The sequence below is a fragment of the Hyposmocoma kahamanoa genome, unplaced genomic scaffold (assembly GCF_003589595.1).
Source record: "Hyposmocoma kahamanoa isolate Upper Pololo Valley unplaced genomic scaffold, ASM358959v1 92, whole genome shotgun sequence".
NCBI classification, from domain to species: Eukaryota; Metazoa; Arthropoda; class Insecta; order Lepidoptera; family Cosmopterigidae; genus Hyposmocoma; species Hyposmocoma kahamanoa.
In genome coordinates this window covers 13,348,137-13,363,321 of record NW_020654748.1, presented here as the reverse complement: position 1 = coordinate 13,363,321, position 15,185 = coordinate 13,348,137, and the positions used below count along the sequence as shown (strand labels likewise).

General features: G+C 35.3%; 1 protein-coding gene across 1 annotated transcript in view; it reads right to left on the bottom strand.

Annotated features, from left to right (window-relative positions):
• Positions 1 to 679: 679 nt before the first annotated feature.
• LOC113236737 (anther-specific proline-rich protein APG) overlaps positions 680 to 15,185 on the bottom strand; it is a 55,468-nt gene continuing 40,962 nt past the window's right edge. The window contains exons 2-5 of the mRNA XM_026472901.1: positions 6,463 to 6,538; positions 3,533 to 3,717; positions 1,437 to 1,827; positions 680 to 870 (exon numbers count right to left, since the gene is read on the bottom strand). Of these exons, the coding sequence (XP_026328686.1) occupies positions 820 to 870; positions 1,437 to 1,827; positions 3,533 to 3,717; positions 6,463 to 6,486 (651 nt within the window). The 5' untranslated portion in view covers positions 6,487 to 6,538 and the 3' untranslated portion in view covers positions 680 to 819. The remainder of the gene's footprint in view (positions 871 to 1,436; positions 1,828 to 3,532; positions 3,718 to 6,462; positions 6,539 to 15,185) is intronic.

Below are 15,185 nucleotides of genomic sequence, written 5' to 3'. Positions count from 1 at the left end.
ACCCGGGGAATGCGTGTATCGTGTCACCCCGGGACTGGTTGCTTGTTTAAAATATTAAAATTTGAGTCGCATCCAGTACCGGGTTCAGTTGCACCTCGAGAGATGATATTCAATTTGTATCGTCTGAACCTGAATTCATTTTCGATAGATGTTGGCATATTTTGTTGCTTTAATGCAATGATATTATACTTTGTTAAGGGGTGATCAGCTTGTTTCCAAACACTATTCCGATTAAATAATTTTATTTTAGGGAAATTGATTAATGTTCGAAAATATGTTTTAATGTACAATTCTACATACATAACTCAGGTTCAGACGATACAATTTGAATGTCATCTCTCGAGGTGCAACTGAACCCAGGACTGGATGCAACTCAAATTTCATTATTTTTAACAAGCAACCAGTCCCGAGATCACACGATACTCGCATTTGAGCTCATTCGGGTTCCGTTGCAACTTTAAACCAACCCCAGGTTCAGATGCTAAAATATAGGCTCGCGTTGAAATACCTCGCCTTAATGAATTCAAAGTTTGAAGACCAACATATTCATTGATAACGTTAAATTTAATTGAGATGCTTACGATTTCTCAAGAACAGTTTCTTTAATTACTACAGCCAAAATATGCGGCACAGCTTCATTGTTAAGTTCGAAAATATATTTTGATTCGGGTTACTATCGGCGCCAGCAAAAATATATCAGTATGTACTACCAAAACAAAACAAAGAGAACGAGTATCTGTACATTAACGACATCACAGTACTTTAAATTACAAGTTCACAAGGTGTTTCAATGAACTGCGATGAAGGACTCCATCCTCGTTACTGTTGTCGAGCGACGTACTGTGGCCACTTGTACGGGTAAGGCGTCGGCTGGTGAAAAAAAGTAATTTCAACGCTATTCCTGATTTAAATCGCGTATATTTGTTTTTTCAAACAAACCAACGTTGCAGTACTAATTATTATGTTTTAATTTATTCTAATTTCTACTATTAATTAATAATAAATTGAACTTAATAAAAACTCATTCAATAAAATAATTTGAAAACGTAATGTAGCGTAAATTGGAATGTTTTGTTTTTTGTAAAATTAAAAATAAGGTATTTATTTAATAACTTTTGTAACGAAAAAATAGGGTGGTTTGCATTAATGTTAGACATAACTGGTGATGACTGTACCATCTCAACGAAACGTTGGCTTGTTTGAAAAAACAAATACATGCGATTTAAATCCGGAAAAATAGTATCATTTCCTATTTGCAACAATCGTGAAAACCTAAGAACTCGATAAAATAATATTTTTACCACTCGAATCTCATCAAAACTTTGGATTTTAATTTTACAAACGAAAAAAAATTAATTGATTAATTAGTAGATTATTTTTAAAACTGTTAGAAATACAACATAGTTCTACCTGTAGAACAATACGTCAAAATTTACCTGTGATATATGTCTAATATTCCTTTTTGTAGCGTCCTTCTCATACTTCCATTGTAGGTCGTGGGTAGAGTCCTTGACATCTGATTGAACGTCATTTGTTTCGATCTGATTTATCTTGGCGTCTTCTGGTTGCAACTGTTCTTTTCTTGGTAGCAAGTTACTCAAATACGTTGGTATAAAGTATCTAAGGCCGTAACCAGGTAGAGCCTGAGAGCTGAGGATTTGCGATGGAGTAAAGTAGTTGGTGATTGATTTAGCTTGGATAGGCTCATGTTTTGGTATGTAAGAGTTGACGAAACTTTGGGCATTGTTGATTGGTCCTGGGTTTGGTTGTTGTGGGTTGTACACAATTTGGGTGTACCGCGGCTGAGGTATGAAAAGTTGGGGTCGCCTGCAAGAAAAAGAAAACTTTGTATCAAATTGTAACAATAATAAAAAAGTCTAAATTCTTCATGCTTCCACACAATAGTGTGCATTCTTTTATTAACCGATTTCAAAAAAAGGAAGAGGTTCTCAACTCGACTGTGTATTTTTTGTATGTATGTTACGCGATAATTATTTGTTGGCCGATTTTGATGATTCGTTTTTCATTGGAAAGAGGGTACCTCAATAGTGGTCCCTTTTTAATATGAAGAAAATATTCATTCTAAGCGTGGTAACCTAGGGGATGAATGACTTTTGAGGTCGAATTTTTATAGTACTCTGTACTGAGACTATCCTTTGTACAATCTGTGAAGTACGTAAAGTACTTAAAGTAAGGATTAAAAGTTATGTTGAATTTATTTATTTACATATATCTCTTCAATATTTTGTTTATTTTTTTTATTAATAGTACATAGGAAATAATTTCTCGTTAAATAAAAATACGCGATGTTTATTTCGTACAATTATGACAGCGCCATCTATATGCTCCTTGGCGTTGGAGTTGACACTAGACTATAACTCTGAATTCACAACTTGACAATCAAGACTCAACTTGTTTTATTTATTTTTCTTCATGAAAATACGGAAAAATAATTGAAAATAATGTAGTTTTAATAGATTTCATTATTACATACTTTTCTTTTTTTGGTAGTTTTAATTCTCTAAATGTAAATAATATTAAGTACTTTAACATTATACTACGATAGGACGATTCGGAACATCAAAAAAGAAAGAGATGGCACGACTCATCCGAAGAACAGAGTCCGATGTGATTATATAGTGAAAAGAGAATAAGTACGTTACGAGAAAAATTTTCCTTATTCAAACTAAGGCCTTCGTAAAGGTGTTTTGAGAATTGATATATCTTATTTCATTTCAGAAATATAAAATCGAACAACGGTCGATCTAACGTCCACAGCAAAGAAGAATGAACGAAATGGACTATGAGTCGTGGCATTATACAGTTCATATTGCGTTATTTCTTAGTAATCTGCTATTTTTAGTAAGGAATAGACAATATTGGTAAATCATTCGTTCTTTCAGTCACTTTAGCGATAATACATTACTTGGTTGATAGGTTTGTCATGGTACGAATATGAGTAATATTATAGAAACCTTACTATACGGTTATATTGAAATAAGATTGTTTTTTGAAAGGTTATGGTAGGCCCCCAGGAAAGGATGAAATATACACACACGGACACACTTAGCGGAACTCTGCTAAAGACCAATAAGTAAAAAAATTCAGTGTATTTTACTTTATATATAATACAATTATTTGACTTTTTAGTCTGAACATAAAAAAATTTTTTGTAATTTTTTCATTAATTTCTTTTAATTTCCTAATAACACATTTTTGTTGAGTGATTGGAAGTAGATTTGGCGTTTTTGTCAATTTCATAAAAAAAAACTTTGATTTAATCAATGGTAAACTGTTATAAATGTTTAATTTCCAACCGTTTCTGCATTGTCGCAAATAAAAACAAATACATTTTGTTCAATTTCGATTTTTTTTCAATAAAGGTTGAGTAAAATGATGTTAAATTAGTTGCAAGTTTATGTCGAATACTTATTTCTTTAAATTTAAACGTTTGTATTTTTATATTCTCACTTTTTTGTTCCTCTAAATGGGCCGGTATGTATAAGTTAAAACAAAACATAAACCAAGTTACCACTGAGCATTAGGGTCAGGAGTGTCACTGGGTCGTTCTTCCCAAACTGGCGCCGGTGTCCGGTTGGGTTGCGGCGCTGGCTGCGGCAACTCCGGCGGCGGTGGCTCAATGGGCCCTCCTTTCGTGCCAAACTTCACCATGATTGCTTGTGCGCAAGATGCGTACAACACCAGGCATGTCAGCAACTGATAAACAGAACCACGATTTACATTCCACTTGATACAATATCAAACAAGAGAAAATACTAAAGACAAAGTAACTCTTATGATATGTGTGGTAAAATTATTCATCATATCGCAAGATCGCTTTAAGCCCTTTCCATTGATCAACTTTACTAAAGCATTGCGTAGGTGCCTTTAGATCATTCAATTTGTTCCACTCAGTTGACGATTTTATGAAATATAAAGAAAGACTACTTAATTGATTGATACATACGTACGTTCCTTTACATTTTTAATTGTAATATTGTGACTACAATAAATTATTCTGTTCTTTTCTATTCTACAATTATTTATTATTTATCTAATCTAATGAAATGATGGTATCCACCATTATGGCATATTCTGTGTTAATTAATTTAATTTAGTAATGTATTGTTTAATTGTTTATTATTATTTTTCATGCTTTTGTTGAAGGCCGAATGGGATTAAGTTCTAATTAAATTTCAATATTAATTATTAGTAATGTTTACCCAATTTAAAGCGAAAAAAATAATTTGATTTTGATAAATTAAAACATCATCTTTGTGTAAGAGCTACTTGGGTCCTAATCAGCGTTTAGAATTTTAAAGTCGATTTCACACTATCGCTTAACGCTCCCGCTATTATAATGAAGGAACATTGTACCTGTCTTGATCTATTATAGTGGATCTGGCCTACGGATTCGTTGAACAGTACGGCCGTGGTCTACATTTTATTAACTGGTTAGATTTTTCTGATAACTATGTTATATAAATAATTCACAATGTTAATTCGTTACATTCTACTGTGTGAATTATCTAAGTAGATATAACATAGGTATTTTACACGGATTCGCAAATAAAGCTTTAAGATTTTATCGCGATGAAGAATCGTATTGCCTCACGATAACATAGATAGCATCGTTTTAAAACAAAATTGAAGTATTGGAGTAATATTGCAACACAGAATAAAACAAATGGCGAGTGTTCCCAGGGCATCCTTTTTATGCGGCGATCGCAGATAAATTGAATTAATTAACATTCAACCAAGTGCGAGCATCTCATCTAGCCTTCTACGGTTTACACATTTTGTTTTCTCACCTTATATTTTTAAAACTATTTTACTTGAGACTGAGATAAATATTGCTCCCATCGTTGCGTTACTGTTACACATTTCTTATCTTGAATAAGTTGTAAGATTTTTCTCACGTGTATAAAAGCTAGATACATACACTGTGTTTTTAAACAAACATTTCACATTTCATTCTGTTTGTTCGCATTAAAGATTTATAAATCAAGTTCATAAACTCAATTTTCAATCACAAAATGTTTACATTTCCTCTGTAGCTCTTTTCATGTCATGGAATATGGAATCAAAAACACTTAAGTAAAAGTAAACGAACTTCAAAGATGCCTGATTCAAATAATTTACACTACCTCAATGGCCGAACGTTGGCCGAAAATTCGCCACGCAGAGGTTCCCATTTTTCAGATTCCCCGGACCGGGAGAAATATTTGTATGGGCTACATTTATTTCTCTCGTGAGTTTGGGTGTAATTTGTGGTTGTCTATGTATGTGTCTATGACACCCGCGACACAAGGTTTCCCTAGTGCGGGGCTATGTATAAAAAATTAAAAAAATTGCCCATTTGACTATTTACACTTCAGGCTTACAAACCGTGTCGTAATAAACATTACGTACATTTTGCAGTTTACATAAACTTAGAACAAACAACCAATTAACAAATGAATAAGGTTCAACTCAGTGTCCTTATTTAAAATTTGTAAGAAAACTTGTTTCAGTGGGTACAATTCTAAATAATGAACTTCGCTCACTATTGTTTATTTAGAGTTAGCACACGAGTTTTGCAACCATCTTGAAATTCTAACACTGATTCGGTCTTATCGGAGCATCTTCGCGATTTATTAACTTGTCTTTATTGTGACCACAATGTTATGACCTCTGACACTAAGCAATCCACTGAATGTAAAGATCTCTTATTTTAGATAACACTCGACTGGTTTACGAAGCAAGCAATACTTGAAATTAAGTTAGGCATTTTTCTTCACATTTGGGTAAGCATTTCGGTTGCAATTTTTATTTTTTAAGTATTCGAAAGTATTATCGTAAAATAGTAAATAATATTTCTGGATACTACACTCGAATATTAAGTAATACTTCAAGATAATATTCTAGAATATTTAAATAAAGCTTGCCACCGAAATTAGGTCGAGAAAACTAACCAGAAAGTTATCCATTTAAATCAATAAAAAACACTCTAAAGCTGATGTACGTGCGACAGATTGGTCTAGTAACCCGAATTTACCCTTTTTTCTTTCCAAATATAAATATTTATCGATTTTGATTCGAGGTTATATTTTAATATCAATTGCAAATAAATTTATAGAGAATACACACAAACTTATTTGCGAATCAAAGATCGATAATAACTAAGTAAACTCAGTCGTTTTGGCTACTTACAACATCGTGTTTTAATGTCCTCGTTCAATAGTAAAGGACTTCTTATTATACGTAGTCCGTATAATCACACGGAAAAAAAAATCAACTAGTTGTGACATGACAGGTAAATGACACATTTTAATTAGTTTTGAATTATGTACTTCATAAATATGAACTTAATATTTTACCCATCATTAAGCACCGAACTTGACCCGCTTAACTCATTCCAAATCTCTGTTATAACATAACATACCTTACGTACTAGCTATTGAGTGCTAATAGGAAACTTACCTGTAACCTCGCCGAGAAAAACATGATTCTGCTTCTTCTTAAAGGGTGTGGACTACCTTATCATAAGATATTTTATCTGAAACAATAGAAAAATAATATCATACACAACGCTTATATCCTAGTCGGTAACCAAGTGACGGGACAAACTAGTCGTGCACCTGGTGTTAAGCGACACGCCTGGCAAAGATCTGAGGGACATTGCCACTACGCGTGTCAATGTGCGAGATAAGTTGACAAGTCTCATGTGCCTGTAATTTCATCAGTACTCTCACATTACTGCTTGGCGGCAGAAATAGGTACGGTTGACGAACGGACGAACTCTTTTACAAGGAGCTCTACTGCTGCTAATATATTTGATATAGGTACTTGAGTTTGAATGTAACCCTGCATTATAATTGTGTTTATGCAACATCGTTAACTCGACAAAGAAGACAAAGAGATAGCTCAATTAGTATTCAGACTTAATGATGTTCAGCTAATTGCTGAATTTAAAACGATGTATTCATTTCATTCATTGTATTCATGCATTTCCACTGTAAGATTTAATTTCTTTTGAGTACTGGCAACGGTGGTAAGTAACGGCAACATGCTGGTCGCTTATTCTTGTGAAGTAGTGACGCTTAAGGGCTAGATCCTGTTTTATTACAAACAAAAGCCTTACACAAAAAAGAGAGATTAGCCACAGTCTCCTCTTGCAAACAAGATTGTTTTCTAAGTATGCTGACACTCTTCATAGAGAAAACCAGAGCTTTACCTAGTGATGTATTTATTACGTCAAACTTAAATGTAACACTATGACAATTTTCATCAATATTAAATAACTTCTTCTTCATCTTGTCGAGTAGTGACAAAAACCACGCTATTGCTTTATTTCCTTGGCCCAGTAAGCAGCCACCTCTATGCCTCTATGCCGCTACACGCCTTCAGCAGGTCTTCACGGGTGCAGCAGCTGGTCGGACATAGTAAGCATGAGAGCAAGTGAGACATATTGTGAGTGGGGGATCCGCAAGCAAAAAAAAGGAGCAGCGAGTTTGGCTTGCCAAAGTTTGCGCCTTGCGTCTGTTGGGTTACTTTGTATAGCGGTGGTATGTCGAAGGAAGCTCTTACGGCTTGATAGTTGTGCTAATGGGAGCTTGTGGCCGAATAAGGAATTAAGTAACTAAAGATTTAGCTTATATGAAGAATAATAATTACGAATAATTTGTTATGACTTTTAAATGTTGGATTTTACCTTCACACTATCTGCGAAAAAAAACAAGTGTCTTTCATTTTGTATGGATTATTTTCTAATAACGTAATTTAAATAGTTTTGGAATCTTTTTGTTGTGAAATACAGTTTTTTGAGAAATAATTTTGGGAATATAAATTATAAATATTGTGTTTCATATAGGTACTAACTTTTTAGATGAATTATTGGTTTAATAAGTTTTCTAAAAAAAATGTTATGTTATGATAGATGTAATGGTTAGCCTTAACCAAAATAGGAAAAATGTTACGTTCACCAAAAGACCACCTTCCTTTACAAACACCGGGTGTCTATAAAGTGAACTGCAGTTGTGGGAGCTCGTATATCGGTCAGACTAAACGAACAATTGTCGATCGTATGAAGAAACACATCCGAGCAGTAAAAAACAATGATGCACAGAAGTCGGCTATAGCACAACATCTCACACAGACTGACACTAACCACTGGATCGAGTTGCATAGCCCCCAGGTACTCTCGACAGAACGTCACTACATACCACGGTTGGTACGAGAAGCCATCGAGATCACGAAGTACAAAACATTTAACCGTGATGATGGTTTTAAACTGTCCAGTGCATGGAATCCGGTCCTTAGTGCGTGCAGTAATAAAAACAAAAACACCTCGAGTTTAGTTTCGCGTGTGTGGTTTGTGTGAAAAAAGTGAGTGATAATGGTAACGCCACAACAAATCGCGATGAAGGTAGTCGTCGACAGCGCAAGAGGGTAGACAGATATGTCTGCTCATAGCTATCATCTGCCGCCGTCCAGTCAACCCGTGACCATGGAGCGTGCAACCGTTCCGAAATATCGGGAAAATAAAAAGAAGTCATACCCTGGTAAGAAACCTGATACTAGTGATAATCATTTAGATGTAAAGGTACCTGGCAGAGTGAAGAAAAACTTTCATGGATTTCTTACAGATGACGGCAAAAAGTCGTTAAAAATAAAAAACAAAGATCTACAACTAACACAGAAAATCCTTAATTTTAGTAGCAGCAGAGCTCCTTGTGAAAGAGTTCGTCCAGGAAAGTACTGCCACCTTACCTATTTCTGCTCAAGCAGTAATGACATCATTACTGTGTTCCGATTTTGAAGGGTAAGAGTGCTGGTGAAATTACAGGCACGTGGGATTTGTCAACTTATGTCTCAGGGTGACGGGCGTAGTGGCAGTGCCCCTCAGACCTTTGCGATTTAAAGCTCTGTGTGGCACTGCAACTGTTATGGACAGGCGTGTAGCTTGCCATCAAGCGCACGACTTGTTCGTCCCATCACTTGATATTATAAAAAAAAATGAAAAAAAAAAAAATCGTAAGGCCTGCTGTTTAGTTCAGTAGCTGGGAGAGCGTCAGGCACGGTATGCTGAAGGCGTCGATTCGAATCTAGCAAGATCGAAGGAATGATTCTAGTGTTCAATTATGTTTCAATGTTGTTCAATGTTGCCATTATTAATAATTATAAAGCACTAGTGGAGTGAATTTCACAAAAAATAATTAAATTTCATAGTAGTAAGACAACGTAATAATATTCAATAAGCGTAATAATTAAATATTGTATTCTTTTTATGTTTATTTTCAAGTCATTATACTTTTAATTACGGCAGCCTGACAGGGTCATATCGGTTCTATTTAAATTTTAAGATAGCTATGTCAATAAATACTTTGACTTTGGAATGCAATGAGTAAGCTATCTACTGACATAAGCATTTCAACACTACAAAGAAGAAAGGTGAACCAGTCTATTAGTAATCTCTCACGCATCACAATACGAAAACGAAGTAGAGCTTGACATTTCATAGCGAATGCTACTTGGTGATAATACACTGTCCAGTTTAGTAGACCACTTCGCAATTGTTGTAACTGCTACAGTTGTAGATGGCATAGATGTTCGAGGCAAACTAGTTGATTTATACGTGACTTACCTATTACAAATTATAGTAGCATCTTATATTATGTGTTCCTTTACAACAAGACTACTAGATGACCTCGTAGTCCTCGTAGTAGTTTATGTGAAATCGTGGGTCGTACTCGTACAATGCGATTTTACAATTAACTTCAAAAATTCTTGAAATGTTTGCCAACTATGTTGTGGTAAAAGAATTTGCTCTTATTACTTTTTTATATAGTAAAATGTCGTTTGTCATAACATTACTTTTCTATACTTAGCCAAGTAGTTATGGAAACTTCAATCGGAATGCAAATGACAGCTACGTACGCAAGAATGCGTACTTCCCTTTTTTTTTGTTAATCCGGGGGAATCTGCTTATCTGCAGATACCCCGGCCCCGCGGGGACAGAGCCGAGGTTATGTGGGACTGGGCTGAACCCTGAAGGAGAGCAGCCCGACCGCACTAAACCCCCGGAGTGTTCCTCCTCTCCGCTGTAGGTGGGGGTACGGGTACGCTGTTGCACTCGTCCGCGCCCCCACCAGCGGCTGGCCGCGCCCTGCGCAGCCCCTCCCCGAGAAGGGAGACACATCGGTCCCCCGACTCCGAATGTGAGGCTCGCCGAACACCAGACGAGCCTACCATCCCGGTCCCCTTTATGCTGGGCAACGAACTCCCCCGAGTCGGCTACCCAGGGGCCATGGGGGGCCAGGACAGCATTCACTCAACTGTGAAGTTCAGTGGCTGCTCCCCCAGTCCCCGCGGCGGATCTGATGGCAGGCTCCGCCGCAACACCTAACGCGCTTCCGCGCGGACTCTCCGAAGAGAGTCCCTTGGAGCGCCCACCACGGGCCAGCCGCCCACGTTCGGCCGCGGAGGATAGGACGAGCGGCAACGACACACCGACACGTCTCTTCCCCCGCGGCCCCGCCGCCACTGCATGGACGAACTAAAGAGTTCGTTCGTTTGTGAAAGCACAAAGAGTGGCTACTAAAATGACGTGAAATTAGGCATCTAGGAAATAAACTATTTTTCCGGATTTAAATCGCGTATATTTGTTTTTTCAAACTGTTGTCTATGGTATTACTTTTTGACAAAAATTGTTTCGGACAGAGAACGAGAGTTGACTCCCTGGATCAAACTTCGTCTACATGAAGCGTGCTCACCAGACTGTGCACTTACAATGTAGATCGATAGTTCTTCAACTGTCACATTCCTAGTGTTTACCATACTTAACCGACTTACCAACTTAGTAATTTTTTCCCTCTTTATGGTAACTAGGTCTGATCAGATAACATATTACTAGAATGCGAAAACATAAATTAAACAGGCAGATACATACCACCTGCAAATAAATATTGCTAAATATTGAATAATCTTTAATACATTTTATAAAATTATAACCGCTTACCTTTACTACCTCTGTGGCCAGACGGTTACCATTCTGGTCTGCCACGAGGACGTCTCAGGTTTGACTCACGGACCGGGAGAAATATTTGTATGGCCTATATTTATTTCCCTCGTGAGTTTGTGTGTAATTTGTGGTTGTCTATGTGTGTGTCCATGGCACCCGTTACACAGGAGGGCTATGAATGTGTGCGTTATTATTATCTCCAGGTAGGTCTATAAATTATGATTTTTATAAAAATAATATTATGTACTTGCTATTCGGTTGTTTCAAGGAAATAAAAAATATTTTTTCAACGAGTCAGAGCTCACTTTTTAATTAATGTTAACAATTATAAACAATGATAATAAATAAATAAATATTAGACAACATCACATACGTTGCTCAAAGTAAGTAGCAAAAGCACTTGTGTTATGGAAATCGGAAACAACAACGGTACCACAAACACACTGACCCGAGGCGATTATAGAAAAGTTAGTTTTTCTACACTGACTCGGCCGGAGATCGAACCCGAGACCTCAGAGATGGCGATACCATGAAAACCGGTGAGCAAGCCACTCAACCACGGAGGTCGTTATCTTACTTATAAATACTTTACAATTTTAACATTCTAAGAGTGGTTACACTTGCGATTTATAGGCGATTGAATCGACGCAGACGCGCGAGTGTATCGCGTTTGCATCGCTGTTTAATGTCGCGTGTCTAAGTAAAGGTAAAGGATTAGCGGCTGCATCGCGTTTGCATCCTTGCTGAAAAGTCGTCGTGTGTAACCACTAGGCTTAAGCCTAAGAAGTTTGTTTGACTTTTGCAGCTCTTCTTCCATTATATTATTCTATTGTATTGTTAGCAAATTCGATGTACATGCTACATTGTTTATAAAATTCTTACATATTTCATATACAGATAACATTTAATTCTATCTAGTATTTATTTGCTTACTACATACTAAATTACATAATGCTTAAATTACGTATACGGTTTAAATTAATGGACCATTTTAAGTATAAAATACACTAATATATCGTCGGTGTTTTCTACAAAAGGGGGTAAGCGATATTTCGAAAAAAATTCAGGAGAGCCTGTTTTACATTTTAACGACTGCATATTAAGTTTTTAGATTTTCGTGATTTCTGTATATTGAAAATTAACCTATTTTTTGGAATCAAAATAGCGTATAATTGTTTCTTCAAACAAAGCAACGTAGAAAGAGCCAGAACTTTACCTTTGTCACATAGTCGCGGTTAACTGAGATGGCATTAGTCATGAAACAGTTTTTCGAATATTAATGGAAACCAGGTAGTTTACATTAATATTTAAGGATAAGGTTATCCCTTACCTTAAGGATATACCTTACTCCATACATGGATTGTATGATAATATGCAGAGAAAAACTTGCAAAGAAATGATAAAAGTATTGGTATACGTAAAATACAGGTATTATGGTGGCAAATCTTTCCTTGATGTAGTGCATCCGGCGGACAGTTGGTAACGTACTACGTGAAAACAAGAGCATGAATTGCGTGCTTAAATAAAAGTGCCGCACATGGCTATCGTAGATCGCCGCGTGCGCAGAGTTATGCCGAAGAATGTATGAAACCCATACATTATTGTTACTTGACTAAAATTACAATTTACGCTACATACTTACGAAATGTCGTTATTACTAATTTTTATAATAGATTTAATGTATTGATCAACTTTTAGGCTCTTTGATCATAGGACCTGTGAACAATCCCAAACGTTTGTTTGAATAAACAAACTTTAAAAAAAAAATTCAACCAACTTCATCAACCACAAAAAGTCACTACACCAAAAAGTAAAAAATAACAAAATACAGATTTAATCCAAACGACAACAATACAAGTAATACTTTAAATTTATTTCTGTCTTATTTTTATATTATACATTATTGTTTTGTACACTGTATTATAATTACTTATTAATCAATCTACCTACATGTATCGTTTATTTATATAATTACAACGTGAAAAATCTTGTCCAAACCTAGCTATTACCTATGTTAATAAAATATTATTATTGGTATGTGCTACCTACTGATTGGTTTTAGATGCGAGAAAAAAAATCCATTAGCGTCTCTGAATCATACTCTACTCTAGATATATCATTCACGAAAATTGCTTTATTATATTTTTTTATGTCGCAGTCTTATCTAAAACTCGTTTTACCCAGTCATTTACTTAGCCGTGCCTTTGCTATTCTATGAAGGATAGCGCATCTATTTGCATAATAATGCAAATGTTACTTAGCGTATTAAATTGTTGCGTAAATATGAGCATTCATATTTACGCAACAATTTAAATTCAATTATCGCATGATAATTGCCCAAGATCTGAACGAAATCGAAAATTACTTTATTGAGTGTCTTGAATAAATAAGTTTTAAATATTTCAATACAAATCTTAAAAAGGGAAGATCAAGTATAAATGAAGTCAGAGACATAAATTATATATAATCTTTAAAAGGTTAAGCCGATTTCGTTTCTTCGACTTAATACATGGCTGCATTTATAAGACGAGACGTTTTATTTCTTTACATAAATTTTCTTTTTGCTAAATAAGTCTTCCTTAAATACCAAGTCAAAGTATATTTATTTACTTTTAACGTTTGGTGATAAATTGTTTTCATGCGTCTCTTAAATCACAAGTTATACGCCTTATTTTAGGTGTCTTCCTTATGAAATTGTTTAGGCACACATTTATATGCGATTTTTAGGAGCAGAAACAATTTATGCACTTACGCACCTGGTGACAAATTAGTTGCCAGCTTTTTCTTATTCTATACGTCCTTATCTCCAGAGATAGCATGACATTCAGAATTAAATTTCAAATCGAAACCCATTCGTTTCTGAAGCAAATATTTTCTGAAGTTCGTGTTTTTAAAAAACAATCCATAACCTCCCCTGATAGCAAATGGCGATTTAAAAAAATCAAGGATATAACGGTTCATGCTCAACATCAGATACAACTTAGTAGCAGTGGACCTCGTTGTGAAAGAATTCGTCCAGTTAAGTACTGCCAGCTTACCTATTTCTGTCGCCAAGCAGTAATGTGAGCATACTGCGTTACGGGTTTGAAAAGTAAGGGTGCTGATGAAATTACTGCCACAAGAGATTTATCAATCTATGTCTCAGGGTGACAGACGCAGTGGCAGTGCCCCTCAGATCTTTAGAACAGAATAGAAAACGTTTATTTACCAGAATACAGTAATTATACAGGATCTAAAATAAAAACAGGTACAATGTATTCAACCTGTAAGCAGGTGTGCAAATATTAATTGAATTAAATATTTTGGCCTCTAAAATTAATTGCATTTTAAATTATTATAAATTAGTATTTGTAAATGGTAATTATTGTTATTAATTTTGTCAATTGTGATTTAAACATAGGTCCGTGAAGTAATTTAAATTCATTTGTTTTTTAAAGCTCTGAGTGGCACAGCGACTGTTATGGACAGGTGTGTTGCTTACCATCAGGCGTTCCGTCACTTGGTGTCATACTCATAAAAAAATTTAAAAAAGAACTTCACATTAGACATTTTTTATTTTGATTGAATATCATAATGTTTTTACCAATATGGCATACATCTATTTTATGTAAAAATACTCCACTAGTTATTGTTATTGATAGAAAGATCGAAAAAATACAAAAAAAAATTCGTTCGATCCAACTGGACTCGAACTGTTGCCTCAACGTGGCTACCACTATGTTTATTGAATTTCGGATCGAGACAGCAGATCTTACGAATATCTATGCGTGCATGTCGCTGACTTTTAAATTGGGTTTAAACGGCTCTTTGACATAGCGCCACGTGTAAGAACTTGCGAGAGTTTCTTCACTCAGCCAGGTACCTTTGTGACAATACTGAACATATTCATCATCATCTCACTTGTATCATCTTTTCTGGTACCTGGCCACTTGTTATTAAAATTTTAAATCGTTTTCGAATACGCTGTTCTGTCTCTATTCTTACGTTTGTTTGATCCGTTGTCACTCCCATCAAAATTCTTGAAGCAAAATGACGTACCCGTAAATCATAAATCACCTTAATATCCTTATTGTTAAATTTCATGTCGATTGCTATTAAAATTACATAGTTACGTATTACTGTTTTAGTGAGAGTTGTATATTACGTTATTTTAATAATAATTGTAACTTTTTATATCATTTTA